At 43.1% G+C, this 18,403-nt stretch overlaps 1 protein-coding gene across 18 annotated transcripts in view; it reads right to left on the reverse strand.

Annotated features, from left to right (window-relative positions):
• Positions 1-18,403, reverse strand: part of IQSEC1 (IQ motif and Sec7 domain ArfGEF 1) — a 296,694-nt gene that overhangs the window by 44,869 nt on the left and 233,422 nt on the right. For 3 of the 18 annotated variants that reach the window (XM_036390810.2, XM_036390808.2, XM_036390807.1), the window contains exon 1: positions 13,376-13,441. The exons of the other annotated variants lie outside the window; for them this stretch is intronic. In XM_036390810.2, the coding sequence (XP_036246703.1) occupies positions 13,376-13,440 (65 nt within the window). In that variant the 5' untranslated portion in view covers position 13,441. Of the gene's footprint in view, positions 1-13,375; positions 13,442-18,403 lie in introns of those variants that run through there. 18 annotated transcript variants of the gene reach the window in all.

The raw sequence follows: 18,403 nt of genomic DNA on the forward strand, positions 1-18,403 counted from the left end.
TGGCACCTGGGGACATGGGGCAGGGGTGGCCTTGGCACTGCTGGGGAATGGTTGGACTCAGTGGCTGGGAGGGCTTCTCCAACCCAACAACTCTGTAACACAAACTCAGAACACGAGCCAGTCATTGCAGGGTTACAGGGCTGGTTTTTACCTGTGCACTTACTAAAACTGCCAACACACAAAAATGTCAAGGGCTCTGCTCCAGGCTTGCAGTGAGAAGCAGGAGAAGTCTCCCTGGACTGAGGGAGAGGCTGAGAGTCCTCTGCAGCCCTGCTTCACCTCCACACCCTGCACACCCTGCCTCTCTCTGATGGGTGAGACATTAAGTATATTAAGCACACTACAAAAATGGAAATGTAATACTGTTAATTACTATTACTTATGTTTTTACTATATATACATGCATATATATTATATTAAAGAAATGTTAATTAAAATTCCTAACTGGAATTAGGAACTGCTTCTTAATAAATGTCTCCAATTTGAGGCATCTGCCACCTACCAGATATGTCCAGTACAATTACTGATAATTTCATTGTTTTTAAAAAAAAATCTAGTGGATTAATTTGGTTTATCTCCCTGCAATGTGCAACTGCATATTACTAGTGAGCCCAGCAATCTGTTGAATATTCTAATTGTGTATTATTAGGAGAATGCAAAGCAGCTGAAATTAACCTATAAGTCCAACTGTTTTATTGCACTCCTGTTTCAGCAGAAAATAGACATTCATTATCTGCCAAGCCAGAAAAAGTGAAAGGTTGCTTGCAACCTTTACAAAGAAGCAGAGAATGGAACAGCTGAAGAATGAAAATGAAATATTTAAAAATAATTAGTATTACTAATATGACTTTGCATGAACAAAAATTTAAAATAGAGCCATTGAAAAACTTTATACAACTAAATAACTTTTTGAAACAGTTGCCAGCACTGACTGAATCAGCATTTTGTCAGAAACTGAAAATTTCTTCCTGCATAAACCTCAGCTTATAATACTGTTAAAAAAATCCAGGCTGACAAAAAGGGGAGGAAAAAGTCCTGATTTTCCAGTCATTTCCCACAATTCAGGGATGAGTTGCTTTCAACTACCTAATAAGAAGAAGCTCTGTCTCCTCTCTCCCTCTCCAGTTGTGTGGTTAGCCATGACCAAAGCAAAACATTTCCTCTCCAGGCATTTTAGCAGCACAAGCCTGGCAGGTCTTTTCTTCCCTGGCTCTCATTTTACACTTTCAATTATTACTTCTAATCACAAAGGCTGTAATTAGCACCAGTACCTTAAATCCACTACCATATTTTAAAACAATAACATATTATTCAGGATGTTTGACTATCTACTGTCATTCTTTATTTTTCATTTTTATATTCACACCTTCCTTTGCCTTCAAATCTTGCCAAACTATTAGCAAAGCAAAGGGGAAAAAAAGTACAATAAAGAAGAAACTTTGAAAATAAGAGAACTTCAACATTTGAGCTTAAAATGGAAACCTTAAAAACGACCTGAATTAAAAAGACCTGAATTCCAGAAAGGAGCAAACCCCAAGCTTTTCCACGAGTATGGATGTATCTGTTCCACTGACTAATGGCAAAATGACCAGAGGAGCTGCTGGTTTGGATACAGAGGCACAAGAATTTATCTGCCAGAGAATTTATACTGTGAAAGACAGACATTTGATAGCAGAAAAGCAGAAAGTCCCTTTCCTCCTGAGGCCCAGAACTTTAGAACTACGTGCCTATAAAAAGGAAGTGTATAACAATAACAGCACATGCAAGCAATGATTCAGTGCTGCCTCTCAGCCCAGAACCCCCCCAGTTTACAAGCAGTCAAGTGTCCCTGTGCATTTATAGAACTAAAATATGAAGATAATGGGAACATATGCTTACAGAAATCACCCAAATGTTCAAACTGGTTTGCTGCAGATTTAGTTTGGAACAAAGAAATGAAACATGTTTCTAAATAATGCAAATGCCAAACCCAAACTGCATGCAACATTCTAAAATAGAAGAAGATCCTCCCAGCAGAACAGAGCAAATGCTTGAGAAGCTGTTTTACAATGAGCATTCTCTGAAATCAGAATTATTTTCATCACTCTTTCAGAATGGACTTTCAACAGTGTAATATAAAGACATGAAATTGAAAACAGGCCCTAACAACTGGATAGTACACACATGAGAGCCAATCAGCATTATATTAATCCTGTTAAAAATTGTTTTGGACACAAAGAGAAGTATGACAATATAATAAGTTTGTGCTGTTACATCTTTAAAGATTTTTCCATAGCATTTCAGATCCTTAGAAGCATGAACACATGGGTACACTGAATAAATTTCTTTTCTTCTACATTGTGGAAAGGCAGCATGAGTATTACAAATACAGCAACAAAAGCATGCCCAGCCTAAAATTCTAGTCAGCACAAGGTGAGAAAGCCACTCAGCTTGGCCATGACAATGCAAGGGCTCTGTTCTTTGGGAAGCAGGGAGGTTTTAGAGCAGGGCTGTGGTAGAGCAGCAGTAAAACTCCAGGTAGTCAGCACAGCCTGAATTCAAATTGAGATTAATGAAGATTGATACTTTATTTTATTTGTTGCAACAGTGAAGCATTTGCACGAGTGGTTCTTCATGAAATTCCTCAGCCAAATCATCCTTCTCTCACTTGCCTGCTTTTCTCTGGATCCATATAATTTATCTCCCACTTCAAGAAAAATGCAATGTAAAGGTGGTTCCCTTGAAGTCACACCTACTCACAACACAATTCAGCAAACTCATCTTCTTCTTTTGTTCCAGAAACTTTTCTGCCCATAAACACCAACATATCCACAGCTGAAGTATCCAGATACCTTCTTGGGACTCTGCCTTAGGATTTATGAGATGGATTTAAATGCAAACCACAGAGTGAAGCTTTTTGCATTAAAATCTCATTTCATAAACATCATTTCCAGTAAAACTTCTGCCTCACTCAAAAATAAATATTCTGTATAAACAGGTCCAAATGCCCAGGGAGGAAGAATTGCTACGCATCTGTTTTACACCAACCATCTTTTCAAATGTGGAGGTTAAAACCAGTCAAACTGTGATCTTAGCTCCTAATTATAGATTTCCACTTGAAATAGACCCAAATTCTCTACCTAGCCCGGAGAATGCAGACCAGAAGTCGCCTCTGGAACCAAGTGGGTAACAGAGAGAAGCAGGATGGCAGCTGCTGCAGCAGCTGGTGTGGCCAGGCACTTCCAGCATGACGGCTGAAACAAACCACTCAAATAGCAAAAATGTTTAGGCCAAATGTGGCCATTCCACATAGGAACAAACCTCTCCAAAAGTCAATGTCTTGCACATAACTTTGCCTTTACAAGTGCAATGAAGCCCTGGTTTGAATGTATAATTTTAAGTGACAATTGCAAGCAGAACTCTGCTCTCCAGAGCTGTGCCTCCCCACACAACTGCACCTCACAGAGCACTCCTTTGGCTCAGGGTACACCCCTCTGCTCCAAAGCTGCCTCGTGCTTCAGTACCTGTGCTGCTCTCTGCCATAAACGAGGAGTGCATTTAATTAAAGCCCTGATCTGCACACTTTATTGTCTCCAATTACCCCACCAAACGTTCTCCATTCATTCTCAAAATGCAGAACTGGCCATATGTACTTCACACAAGCCATGGTTGAGCATTTTCTCCACCCCCAATACAAAATTCCCCATTGGAGTGAGAACATTTGAGCAGAAGTTTATTATTAATGTAGTTTGAACTAGAACCTAGTCCTTATTGCCATGTCTGGTTTGTGCTGTCTAGTAAACAGAAGTCAATTCTATTAAGAACTTACACAAATCCCTGAATTCAATAAGCACAATAGCATTAACAAACCAATCTAGCTTCAAATACACCCTGCCAAGAGTTCAAAGCCATTACGATGGACAACAGCATCCACAGGCAGTGACAAAAGCTTTGATCCAGGAGAGAAATATTGACCAATGTGTTTTACTTCCAATGCACTCTCAATTCAGCTGTTTCTGTTCAAAACAAATGAAACCTTTGAATGCACATCAAAGTAATGTCCCAGGTAATTCATCTGACTGAACTTAAATATCATTGCAAGAAAAATCCAGACACCATTTGCATGTGTCTCAGAAGCAAACCCTAACAAAGCAGTCACTTATTCTGTAATATTCTGTGGTGAGAGGGCCAATAAGAGCAGCCTGAGTCAAACGGATTGAGAGCCATTGAGGGAGGGCAGAGCTCCACAGGCAGGCACCCCTGAGTGCCTTGCAAACCTGCAGCTGCTCCCTGCTCCGAGCCCTGATTCCCAAAGCACACACAACCCTAGCGCCCCTCCTCTGGCCACTGCTGAGCTGTAATTCTCACTAAGTAACCCCATACAAGGCATTAACAAAAATACTTCTAGAAAAAGGGCATTTTGACCCACACTCTTAGATGCCATCAGCAGCAGCAGCAGAGAGCAGAGTGAAAGATGAGAGGTTATTTTCTCCCCACTGAAGCAGAATGCAGGAATGAATGCACTGTATCTTCTGACATGGAGGTGGACAGCAGCGAGATGGAAATAGAGCCAAACAACCCACCCATTTTAGGCAATAACACAACAGGGTTAAGAACTAAGAATATCCCTTTGGGAAAAGCTTTTTGAGACTATCTTCAGCTTCCAAGAGCACAAGGAAGGTTAACCAGCTCTCAGATCACTTTGTCAAACAGTGGCAGCATATTGGCCATCAGACACAAGAATGTACAGAAGGATCCACCCACCCAACCCTCCCCAGTGCCTTTCAGTGTCTCGTGAACCTCCCTGCTGAAGGCAAAGCTGTATTTTATTGTCATTATTTAGCAAGAGTAACAAGTGGACTGGCAGCACCAAGAGAACCTGGGTACAGCTTACAAATGTTCACTTCTATCTCAGGGTGAAGTCAGCCAGCATCACTCGCTGCCAATCTGTGTTAATCATCACCCAGCGTGTGTTTATCCAGCAACAACTCTTTAAAAATTGATATTATCAAAAGATGACTATGGGGTGATCATTTGAGGCTTGTGGCTCAAACCAGCCCAAGTTTTGGTATTTTTTTTTATGGCCAGTTCTTCTTCTTGATGTGTCAGCATGAAACACGTTAACATCTGAAAACGTCCTGTATGCTTCAAAAGGATGCTTTGTTTCTTACATGGACTAAAACAAACAATTTTAATGTAACTGGGGTGTCTGTGGGGTGGTTCACTTAACAAAATCTGTGAAGGTTTGCCTCCCACCGCAGACTTTGTCCTGTCCCTGCTATGCAAACTTTTACACAACATAAGCTTGAAAAATTTGTGGAGTTTCTCAATGCAGCTGTAGTAGAATTTGACCTCAACTATTTACAATTTATTTAGATACACCATTCAGCAGCAGAAATCCTCTTAATTTAGCAAACTCACACTATATATGACATGTACTGAAGATAGCAAGATATTAGCACACATTCCATTGTCTATATGACATGCCCTGCAGACACTGCTAAGTTTAAAAAGGAAGATTTAGTGTCTGCAGCTGAAAAACCCTGATTTGCACACACAGCTGAAGCAGCATTTGATACAATGCAAGAATCCTTGGTGTCCTGTGCCAGCCATCCTCCTCTTTCACCTCTTCAGCTGTTGTGTCAAGCCTGTCCCAGGAAGGGCTGAGAGAACAGCTCTGCTGCTGGGCAGTCAGGTTCTGTCAGAGACCAGCACTGATTTCCCCTTCCCAGTCAGGTCTTGGTGGATAAACTCTTCTTTCCCTTCTGCTGTTCCATGTAGGATAGAAACATGAACTACTTTGAAGATGCTTAACAAAATCCTGTTCAATGAGCCAATGTTTCAGGCTCAGAAATGTCATACCTAGAACATTCTAGTTAAATAGTTAAAACTATCTCATCTCAGATCAAATCTAAATCAAATTACTATAAATCAAATCAGTATAACAGAAATTAAATATCAATCAAATTAGATCAGATATAGATCAAATAAAGCCTAAGACTTGACTCATTTTAAAGGTTTGCCCCTGCACTATTTGAAATGCTTACAAGTACAACACAGTACCAAGCACTAGGAACAACTTTGGAGCAGACCAGTCTTTCCCAGTCTGTGAGGAAAGTAAGAAGCAGCATAAACAAAGAGCATGCAGAGAGTCCATGCAGCAGAAATGACAACAAAACCATCTTTCTGCACTGGACATGGATTGAGGAAAGTCTCAGAGCACTGACAACTGTGCTCATTTAGACCATATTTTAACTCCTGTGGCAAATAAATGTTGTACAAAAGGACCTATTTAGAACAACCAAAGGATTTCCTTTCAATGACTTCTATATATTTACTATATATTGTTACTGTCTAATGAGTTGTGCTTTCAAACAATGGCACAGATGAACATGAGATACTTTACTGTCTCTCTAGGATTTAAGAAAAAGTTGGTCAAAATTATCTTCTTTTAAAATCAGAAAGGGACTGTTCAACTTCTAGTGGTTGGCTGACTTCCCTCTGTACTTACAGATAGAACTCAAAAACTTACAGAGTAACACACTTTAAACAGCCAGTCCAAAAGGAGGATGGGCTGTTACAAGTCTGATCAGAGAAACCTCTCACTGATCTAAATGAATCTGAAAGTATATATAATATAAAAGTCCCACTCCATTTTAATCACTGCACAAACCCTCCACTTTGCCAACTTTGCTGTGCCAAGTCTCAAAAAATAAAAACCAACCCAAAAAGAGAATGAAACCCTACCAGTTTTCTCTAAGGGAAAACAATGTAATTTTGAAATGCTGAAGTGCAAATGGGCATGGGAAACTCTCAGGTAGGAAAGAAAAGGATGAGAACACAGCACTTGTTCCTGCTCCCAGGGTGTTGTTACCCAGGCAGTGAGAGCAGGAACTGGCCTTGAGCACTCTGCCCACAGCAGGAGAGGGGTGTTGTAACTCACTGGAACAGGAGCACTGCTCACCTCTCTGTAATCACAAGCATCCTCATAAAAGGGAGATTTTATCCTCTGCTGCACACCCAAGGTTTTTATCAGAGTGTACAGAACATAGTGTTTAAGGAAACCAAATAATAAGAGATTTTTTTGTTGGAAGTATAGGGCTTGGTGGAAAAGACAGTGTTGTAGATGATCCTTAGGTTCAAGGCAATGTGTTCAAACAGAAGGTTTTGCAGACACACTCAAAGATACCACACATAAATCTTCAGTCTTGTAGCAATGAGACCTCAGAAGATTGCTCATAACCTCTAAATCAGCTAAAGAGCTGACAGATGCTTTTTCTCATTCACAAACTTCCTTCCTTTTACATTTCCTCCCCATTATGCTGAGTCTGTACATTTTACAGCTCTTTCTCTGTCAGAGAGGAATTAAGTGCAGGCTTTCAATAGAACTTCTGACTCACCTCACAGATGACAGAGTAACACAGGTAGCAATTCCTGCCTTGGAAATCTTTTACTGCACACACAGAGAAGAGGAGCAGTTTCTGGGCTGTGCAGGCCATGCTGCAGCTTCCTCTGGGTGCAGCTCAGCTGCCCAGCACTGCTGGCTCCCAGAACCACCCACACCCTGCACTGCCTTTAGCTCAGAGCTGGATTGAGGGTCCCTGTGGGCCCCCCAGCTCAGGAATATCCTGGGACAGTGTCTGTGATGGGGATGCAGCTTGGCTTAGCTGGGGCTGCACGTGAGGCTGCTCAACCACAACAGGAGTCTAAAATACACAACTTGGGTAACTCTTGGTCATCTGTAGGCTCTTCATCACAGCAAAGTTCACAGATCTTTCCACAATGGAAAAATGTCTTTTAGGACAGGGGTAGAAGCTCAGTTCCTGAAAACAAGGGTCACCACTTTGTGAAATGAAAATGTGATATCGTGCAAAGACAGATTTTGAAAATTGCAACCAAAGACAGTGAGAAATGGTCTTGTGTAACACACTGCACTGTGGTAGGAAAACCTGGAATACTTTTCTTCTAGGCTAACCTAATCAAAAACATCCTAATGACTTCTTAATAACACATAAAGAATCCAAGTTTGCATCACATTGTCATCATTTGGGACAAGTTCCATTAAGTCCAGGTAATCCTCTGTTCTCTCTCACTTCACAAGGCATTAATGACTAGAATTAGCAGGAAACTATCAGCTGTAAAGTCCCATTCTCTCAAATCTAAGAGAATTAAAATCAGCTCCTTCTTCAGTTTCTACTAATGCTCAATATCACAGGTATCTTCTAAACAAGACTCAGAGAATAAAATACAAGAAAAGAAAATATAAACAATAATAATGAACTTCCTTTCATGAATCCAAGAACAGCTGACATTATTTAACATTTAACACCTTGTGAAAAGGTCACCTTGAAGCACAAGAATCACCCCAGACATCTCTGGAATGGAAATTCAGCAGCCAATTCACAGCACATTACTGTAATGAAGAACCACACAGAAATAAAAATAATTTTATTCCTGATTGAGAACAGAGAGTGATGTTAGATTGAGAGAAAACCTATTCTTAGGCTGCAACATGAGCAGAAGGTCGGGGATTTCTGCAGGCCTGCTCTCTGTACTCAGATCCCTGGAGCTGCAGCTGGGTCAGGAGCACTGCTGTCCCCTTGTTTGAAGGATGACTTCCTGAGCACAGCCCCCAAACGAGGAGGGAAACCCAGTCTCTGGGGCTGGCGTTAAAGGCAGGACAGCTTCCCACTAAATCGTCCATTCCTTCCCATGGGTGTACCCCAGGAATTCAGTGCAGGCCTGTCCCAGCCCCACCATGACAATGGAATGATCTCTGCTGTAACCACTCCCACTCCAGGCCACCAAAAGCATCACTGCACTCAGTTAAACCCAGAGCAGGGTCCTGCTGCTGTTTCCAGCTCTCTGTGTGACCTGAGATGGAGCTGGGCCCATTCTGCTGTACAGCTAGGGAGTGAAAATTCAATTAAAAACAAACTGTGAATGCTCCTGTAGTGCAGAGTCAGGGCTGGCTGCAAACATTCCCTGTGACAGAAAACCCTTCAGCTTTGCATCCTCGCTGCCTTTGCCTTGTGTGAGGATGACTGGAAAGGTCATGGATATATTAACAAACAGAAGGAAGTTGGTTTTCTTTTTCTGTGTTCATGACACATCCATCCTTCTTAATCTGGTGAGTTTTAAGGGCCACTGCAATTTTTTGGACTAAATAATACAAGCATCCCTCAAAACAAGCTTAGGACTCTTTTTCTATGGCCATGCCCTGTATGTAGCCACTGATGTAAATGCAAGTCAGATCATAGCTGTGGCATTTGGTTTGTGCTTGCACAGCAGAAGGCAACTGGGAATCGTGTCCTTTGTTTATAAGCACAAGTTTAACTGGGATGACACTGAACTACTGAAAGAATCTCATTAACAGATAGAATACATCAATTTCCTGTACTAAAGGCTATCAAAGCCATCATTCTAATTTTCTGCTTCTCTCACAGGGACTAAAGGGTTTGATTTTTTTTATCATACCAAAGCTTGTCTTTTTTACTTTATATTTATTAAAGACATCTCTACAGTTATTTCATGAGAACATTTCTAGTCTTTTGTCTATTGTAAGGAAGCAAGAGGATTTATTTAGTTAAATTTGCATTCCCCTTTAACGTAATACTGGGGCTTTGTGCTACAGTGGATTAAAGCAGCATCTGTTCTTCTCTGGAAACCTGGAGTCAAATCACAGCAGTGCAGTGAAGTTGCCATCTCTGTCTGTACCCTAAGTGGAACCTAAATAAAATTCAAATGGATTCCCAGAAGACAGAAGAAGAGCTATGTAAGTAAAATATTTTTGATTAATAAGTCTTGCTAAAAAAGTCCATGATCAGTAACTGGTTTTGCATAACAAAGATTCATGAATTAAACAAAGCCTGTATTTACATAATTTTGACATAAAATGGCAATATACAAGATACTAAAAGTGAACTTTTAGCCCCAAACACAGGCTGATTCTGCTCTTGTAACTACACAGCCTTCCGAGGCAACAGAAATAAAGCAGCAAACTCAGGAATATAAATTTGGCTTGTGGCCTGTACCCTGTTTAAATACAAACGACATCTAAACAAAGCATGGTTCACAAAAGCAATGCACCAACACACTTTCCCCCCTAACTCATGAGCCACCTCCTCATAATTCCAGTTGCTCTGTGGATCAGGCAGTGTCTGGGTTAGGGGCACATCCTCACAAATTTAATGTGTAACAAACAGAGCAATCAGGGCTCCACCTTGGTTACAGTTTCTGAGGTCTCCTGCAGTTCTGTTATTAAATAAACATAAAAAGAAATAACTGATTGACAGCTGCTGTGATTCAAATATGCCCGACTCTGAAATTAATGATGAAATTACCATTGGGTCTAACAGAGGAAGAACCATATAAATGCTGAAGGAGCAAAAAAATTGCATCCTGAAAGACCTTTATGAATTATGGTAAATCCTTGCAATGAAAAGGCACAACAACCCTGGCTCGGGCCATGGTGCTTCACAATTTTTTTTTAAAAATCCAATATTCAAAAATACCTTAAACCCTCCTTGGCATCTCTCAGAGTCCTGCAGGAGCTGGAAGCCTCATGGCTCACTCAGAAAGCAGCTCCTCATTTCCAGCACTTGTGTCCCAAGGTTTTTTACTGGACTTTGAACACCAGTGGTGTTAGGCACCAAGGAACACAACTGAAGTGTGTGAGCAGCTTTTAATACCCCCAGGTAATGGCAACCAGCAGCAGAGCACTGACTGCCTCTAGAGCAGCTTTCATCACCCATCTCCTCCTCGCTGTGCTCAGGGCAGGCACAGCTTGCAGGCATCCTCAGAGCAATCACCCAAGTGTGCTAATCAGCTCCACCATTGTGGGATCTGCCTCTTGGCACAGCTGGAGCCCTGAACTGACATCTTTAGACTCCAGGGAAAACAGCATCAGGATGGATGTAAAGTGTTGTTTCAAAGGAGGTGTTCCACCCAAAGACCTTGCACTGCTCTTGAGGCCCTCAAAGGCACCAAACAGCCCCAGCCTCCAAGCAATGGAGAAGTTTTCTCCTCACGAAGACCCAGCATTGGGAAAAACACTTTCTACAGCCACATGAACAGATTCTCTTGAAAGATTTTTCATTTTGCAAACATGAAATGGTCACAGGGTGAGAAAACCCACGTAAGGCCATGAAATCCTAAGAAATCACTTCCCATTTCTCCAGAGGAACACCCAGCAAACCCGTGGTGAAGGCTCCTTCTCCAGCAGAGAATGTCTCCTTGCCCAGCAGGCACTCCCTGGATCCAGTCCCTGCAACCTTCCAATACAAGACTCTTACAGGAACAACAAATCAGAGTTACTGTTCAACTTGGTATTTGCACTTTTCAGTGCAAAAACTGAATCCTTGGGCTTCCCTGCCTGAAAGCTGCCAATTATTCCATGAGACTGAACTGCAGGTTGTTTATTAACTGCACCAGGATTCCCAGAGGGCTTCTGAAGGGGCAAAGAAGCTGAATGCTGTGCTGTTGATGCTGTTTTCACTGGTCAGCTCCAGATCTTGGATTTCAGTATCTTGGATGATGATGAACTATTTCAGATTGGTAGAAATAAAAAAAAAAAAGGATGATAGATGACTTCTCATGGGAAACCCGAACACTGAGCTTTAACCAAGAGAAAAAAAGCCCAGCTGACTACTTTGTAACAGTACTCTCAATATCTTTCAGGAACTAGAACAGGACATCTCAAAAGCAAAACCAAATCTGCTACAAAAGTAGAAGTAAAATGGAAAATGGGTCATTTTATTCAGCATGGCTGTAGTTTTCCCAAAGCACTTGATAAATGTAATGAATTCTGTGTTTATATGAAGGATATCTGCCACAAGAATAGACACAGTTAAATACAACCATCCAAACTAAGTACTCAGCAATTCCTCTTTTAGCACATCAGGCAGAATAATCAAGTTTAACTGAAAGGAAGTGCATAGCAATGTACAAATGGAGGAAAAAAAGTCTGAAACAATGATGAATAACAGAATGTTACTGTGTAATAGGCAAATCTGTCACTAAAGTAACTGTTATGAATTATGTTTCTAGCAAGCCATGCAAAGGTAACATCACTTATGCAAACATTGCCAACTCCACACAGGAAACTTACATTATTCTTTTCCTTAAGGATAAAAAATGGGCTGGAGGATCATTAAATGTATGACTAAACTGTACTATGAAACACTTCTCTTTATCAAAAAATATTTTGCCTTTTTTTTTTCTAGAAAAGCAACTGTTGCATTCATACATAGTTACACTGAATCCAGTCATTTCCTCCTTTTATATTTTTCCACACATGCCCACACCCAATTTAAGATGTTTTCTATCTTTAGCTAAGTTGAATATTCTTTAACAGTCAAACAGCTCAGCACTTGGCTGAATCACTTCGTGGAATGAACTTCCACAATGCATCGGAGATAAATTCATTCTGCAAGTGCACTGCAAGTGCAGGATAACTTTTTTAGTTTATCATAAATCCACACACAGCATCACACCAGAAGAAAACTCGTTTGTGCCTGGAGTTTTCAGGCAGCTCACGAACAGAGCTCTGTGTTGCTGGACTTTAGACACACATTATTTTGGTAGTTAAGAACATCCTTACAATAGGGACTGTATGTGTCAACATGACAAATCCCACTCTCTGTTCCTCCTGCGTCAGTTATTCAAGTATCTGTACTTTAAAGGTCTTAGAACTAAACTATTTTTCTTTTATCTTATTTTCTGGCTGAGGGCACGAGTGGCAAATGTTGATTTACCCCTCTGAGTGTGACACACCTTCCCATGTAGCCAGGACAAGGCCAGGTCTCCGGCCGGCCCCAGACACCGGGAACAGCCTGTACCAGAGCTCTGCAGTCCAACTCACTCTGCTTTGACACAAATCATGTGATTCCCTGCTCTCTCCCGAAAAGCGGTGTTTACACATCGGTGTCTGGAGCGGCACACGCCAGGTCAGCTCCCAGCCCGCTGCCACAGCTGCCGATTTATGGCTCTGCCTGTCACCCACAGCCAGCACAGCGCAGCGGGGCCGCCTGGGACGCCGCGGTTGAGCCACGGAGATGATTTAACCCTGGGCTCCTGCAGGTTAAATCAGACAGAGCCTCCGCCTGTCCCCGCTGCCGAGCGCGGACACAGGGAACGAGCTCCCGATCGCCGCGACCCGGAGACATCCCGGGGACAGCGGGGGTGACCCCAGGGACAACCCCCGGGGACAACAGGGGTGACACCGGGGACAATCCCCAGGGACCAAAGGGTGCCCCCAGCGCCAGCAGGACCCCCCAATCCCATCCTCCCGCACCGCCCCACAGCGAGCCCGGGCAGCGGCGGCGTTGGCGGCGCGGAGCCCTTTGTGCGGCAGCGGCGGCGAGGGCTCACCCCCGCAGCCCTCGGCAGCGCTCACCAGCTGTCCAGCTCCAGCTCCAGCAGCGACTGGGTCCGCTCCGAGCTGCAGTGCAGGCACCACATGGCCGGGCCGGAGTGTCGGGCGGGGAGCTCCGCGCCACCATAGCCGCCCCTCGGGCCGCCCCGCCCCGCGCCCGCTCCCCTCAGCCGCCGGCGGCGGGGCAGGGAAGCGGGCAGAGCGCACGCGTGGGGGCGGGATTCCCGGGAAAAGCGCGGCTCCGAGGGTCCCGTCACTCCAGCAGCCCTCACACCCCTCACCCTGCCCGGGGGCTTCTCGGTGCGGCTCCAGCGGGGACGGTTCTACAAGAGCTCCCCTCACTCCAGCAGCCCTCAGACTCCTCACCGTGCCCCTCGGCCCCTCGGTGCGGCTCCAGCGGGCACTGTTCTCCAAGGCTCCCCTCACCGTGCCCGGGGGTCTCTCGGTGCGGCTCCAGCGGGCACTGTTCTCCAAGGCTCCCCTCACACCAGCCGCCCTCACACCCCTCAACGTGGCCGGGGGTGCCTCGGGCCGGCTCCGGCGGGCACCGAACGGTGCCCGCCGGAGCCCGGCCCGAGGGACCCCCGGCCCCCCGACAACAAAATCGCAACACCCTTCCCACAGCTTCATACCCTATAATAACACAACAAAGCTCCGCTGGCCAAGCTCTGTAGTTTGGGGAAACTTTAGTCAGGAACTGAAAGCGCCGCTCTTGCGAACCGGGTGCGAGGAGGAGCAAAGATGTGCATACGACGCATCTCGTATTGCTGCATCCCATGAGGGCTGATAACGTCTTTCAAGGTGGTGAAAAGAGTCGAGGCAATTTTAGTTAAACCCCCTTAAACATTTGGATGGAGTGTGCGTTTTTGCATAGTTTCCTAAGGAAGCGTTAGGCATAGATTCCAGTAAGCCTGGGTTTAACTAGCTCTCAGTGAAACTCAAACACGTTAAGGAAGGACACACCTACACCGGCTGTTTTCATAGGAATGTCACGGCAAGACTCTAACCAGAGACTATTTACGCTGCAGTGCCTGCTTTCAACATCTAATGATTATCCAGACAGCCTCTTCCCCGAATGTCTGGGATCCACAACAATCCCACGTTTTTCTGGTCCTGACTCAATGCCTCCTGCATCAAGCTTCGTCTCTACTTGTAAACAGAGACAAATCCAAAGCAGACACAGAGTTCCCAAAAGTCAACTTCTCCTTCGGAAACCAGTTTCCATTTAGGAACCAAGTGCAGACAGTTTTAGCGTGGGCTGTGAAGGGAGGAGACACTGGAAAGTGCGGCTGGAAAGCTCTGACCTCCAAAGCAGTCACAGAATTTTCTGAAGAATGTGCTTTTCTGAAGCCACTTCAAACACAATCTTCCTTCCACAGATACGATCACGCTAGATCAGCAAATAACCAAGCAATACAAACACATCCCATTCCAAACACTGCATGGATAGTTGTTACAGATGGCTTTCCCCCCATCAATGTCAAGCATCCAGAATTCTCAATTTAGTTTTGACCATTCGGGTACAAAGTTTTTGTTAAGTCATTTTTTGCTTGAATATGTTGTTCAAATTTAACGTAGAGACTGAATGCCCAAATCATCTACACATTTAAGATCTCGCATGTATTCCAACAGGGGGAATTAAACACAGAAAAACAAATTCTTGCTGCACTACGCAGACAACATTGTGGTTTCTGAGTCGAGGCAGCCTGTTGCAGTTATTTTTGGAGGGATTTTTTGTGAATGTTTCAACATTCCAAAAGCATTTTAATTCAACCCTAATCAATAGTGTACATTCAATTTTCCCTCAGGTAACAATAACTGTAATCCACACTGCACAATCCACCCTGTCTCAAGTGGTGATTTAGCAGAGATCTCTAAGTCTATGACTTCTTAGGACAATTTTTGGTGGCACATAGCTAAGTTTCTTTGCCATCCTGATGACAGAGGTGCCGAACACACAGAGCTGATGTTTCAGGCTCCAGAAAACAGGGGCAGGAGAGGCTTTTCTACCACCACAGAGCCAAACATGGGCTTCTACAGCACTTCATTGATCTGCACTTTGCATAGGAAGCTTTGGCAGAACCAGTAGGATGTATGTTCTCTGTTGTCCTCCTGCTGCTATTTTGACACCGAGCTAGTGTTAGAGTTGCCACTAAGATATTGTGGAAATTTGTAGTGCAGTGTAAGGAGATCAAAAACTGACTTTTCACGTCCTACTATCCTTATACCTGGCAATTTGTTGGAGCACAACAAACAGCACAACACAAAGTGATCTTTGCTCTGTTAGATCAACTTGACTTAAGCACAAATGAAGGAACTGGGAAATCTCTCTGAAGAGGAAGTAAACAAAGATTTTAAAGTGTGATTTTACACTTTCCAGACCAGCCCAGAAGTTTGAGGGGAATAATTGTGAAGCAAGTGGGCTGGCTGACCTCGGGAAGAGCTTACTGTGACAAGCAGCTCACTCATTGCAGCTGCTGCTTCATTCACTTTGGACCACTGCAGTTTCCAGCCAGTTGCCCAACAAACAGCACTCTCAAACTACAATATCTCAGCAGTGAATGACTCCCTCAGACCATTCAAGCCTCCCTGCTAAAGCTAAACCTATTTCATTTCTAATACAGAAATAGAATTAAACCTTAGATTAAATGCAACACTGAAATTTTGGTTTATCCAGTAATTTACATAAATCACTGCTATTTAATGTGTTAATGGCTAAAACAAAGTTTGTAAACCCCCAGAGTGCAACAAACTCAATTTGTAATTATGAGCACACAGCAATTTGTACAATATGCCATCTAAATCCACAGTAATTATGACCCTGCTTAAAGGGTAATTCCCACTTTAATCACATTTAATACACCATTATTTCCAAGATCTGAGAAGGCTGAAAAATAAGCATTTGTTTTGCATTTTGCTTGAATAAAAGCAAAGGGTTACACAGGCAAAAAAAAAACCCCAGAAGAAACTGCTAGGGAGTAGTTTTCTTCCTGCAGAGTATAAATACAGCCATGCAGCATTGTACAGCAAACTGCATATACAGGTCAAAATACCTGTTATTCCTCTCACAGTGGGATTTAAGGGATATTAATGAAAAAAATATGCTAACCCATGTGGATCCTCCACGTCCTGCCTCCCATGGTGAATTCTCTGTTTCTCATGCTCTCCCTCCACCCATGCTTTACCTGTACACCTAATGTAAACCTAAATAAAACAAGCATTCAGTAAAAAAGATTGGGATAGATCAGTTTCAAGGATGTACAGCACAATCCTTTTTCACATTATTCCCTTCTGGTGCACAGTGAGAATTATCAGTGAACAGTAATCAATCCTCTAACCATATAAAACATCATAATGTTCCCACATGACCTGGAATGACATGGGAATTCTCAAGTATGCCAGGGAATTCTTCAAAAGCTAACATGCTCCTGTACTCATCCCAGTTTTGTGTCCCCCCTAAGTGGATTTATCTCTTCTCATACACATTTCTGCATTTTCCATGGCTCTGTACTAGATTATTTCATCTTTTAATGCCAACACACAAAAATCAGCATAAAAACAATAACTAAAACTTCATTTCTTAAACTGAACTTATAAAGCCTTTAAACAAACACATCTGGGAAAAGGCTTTATGCTGTGAGTTGCTACGGAGAAGGCAAAACAATGAATCTTTGTAGTCTTTTTTGCTCTCCAAAGAACAAATCCTAAGTCTATTTAAGGCAAAGGAAATCTTCACTGGTTTCAAGTGTTTGGAGACCCCAAAGTGGTGATTTCTTCCCATGTATCTCAAAGCCCCTCTCCTTTTCAAAACCTAAACAAGTTTATTGCTGTGTGAATGATGGGAATACTGAAGCATAATGATTATAAACCACAGCAGAGGAAAATTAGAGTAACTTCTCTCAGTTGCCTTGCAGATCAGTGGGAGAGCTAAAGTGAAACACATCTATCTATGTGCTCTGCTTCTTTATCCCCTCCCACAAAACAAGATGCTGCACTCTGCAGAGGGAGGAAATATCAGTCTATGTTGTTGGCCCTCAAAAGAAACCTTGCCAGAGAAAGGCTGTGCTCTCCAGCAAAGCCTCTCCATACCCTGGCTAGAGGATTTGGATAAGAGCAGCAATTTTGGAACAAAGAAGGAAATTCCACATGATAACAAGGTTTCAAAATGCTAAGATACACTGATTTACCAAGGCTGGAGCATGCAAACCAGGCAACCCTGCAAACTACAGCAAGTTATGAAGCACATATACAAAATCACAGTGCTGAGAGAAACAATGCCTAAAGAGGCTTAGACTGCAGTCAAACCATTCGACCAGAGCCAGGATTCCTGACTGAAAATTCCCTGCTGTCACTACTCTGACCTGGTTTTGTCTCTCAGAGTCAGTAGTTGATCCTACAAACCCTCATTTGTGCCAGAAGCTATTGTAAACTGTATTAGTGGTGCACTATAACACTGCCTGACTATTTACATCCACAGCAACAACACTGGGGAAAGTAACATTAGGCAGAGCTTTTTGAACATGATTTAGGTTTGTCTCTCAGACAGCTCTGAAATGCTGCTCACGTTGCTTCTGAGCTGATGTGTTCATCCTCTGGCCCTGCCTCTGCTCCCCATAGTGCAGCTCACAGCAAGACACAGTTTTGGTTTTCCACAAAATCAATCCATTACTAGATAACTGCATTTCATTATAACACTATCAAGAGATTTAAAATTTCTCTTAACAGATCCACAGGCACATGAAACTTTTTTTTCTTTTTGTACAAATACCAAATAGCTCCCTTTGAAAAGAATTTAGCAGAAGCCTTTCTGCAGCTGTCACTGTTGCTGCCACTCACTCACCCCAGCAGTGAAACGATACCTGAGGAGCAGAAGCTGCCAGAAAGGTCAGTCAGCACTGAGGGGCAGTTCTTCAAGAGGAAATATTTCTTTTTCATAAATCCATGCACAGAAGGAGAGTGGATGCTTGGAAATCCCCCAAAGGCAGTACAGGGGCTGACAAGGAGCTAGAGAGCCCCCTGAGAAAGAAGTTCATCTGGAAGCCAAGAAAG

This window comes from Molothrus ater, chromosome 11 (assembly GCF_012460135.2).
Source record: "Molothrus ater isolate BHLD 08-10-18 breed brown headed cowbird chromosome 11, BPBGC_Mater_1.1, whole genome shotgun sequence".
Taxonomy (NCBI): domain Eukaryota; kingdom Metazoa; phylum Chordata; class Aves; order Passeriformes; family Icteridae; genus Molothrus; species Molothrus ater.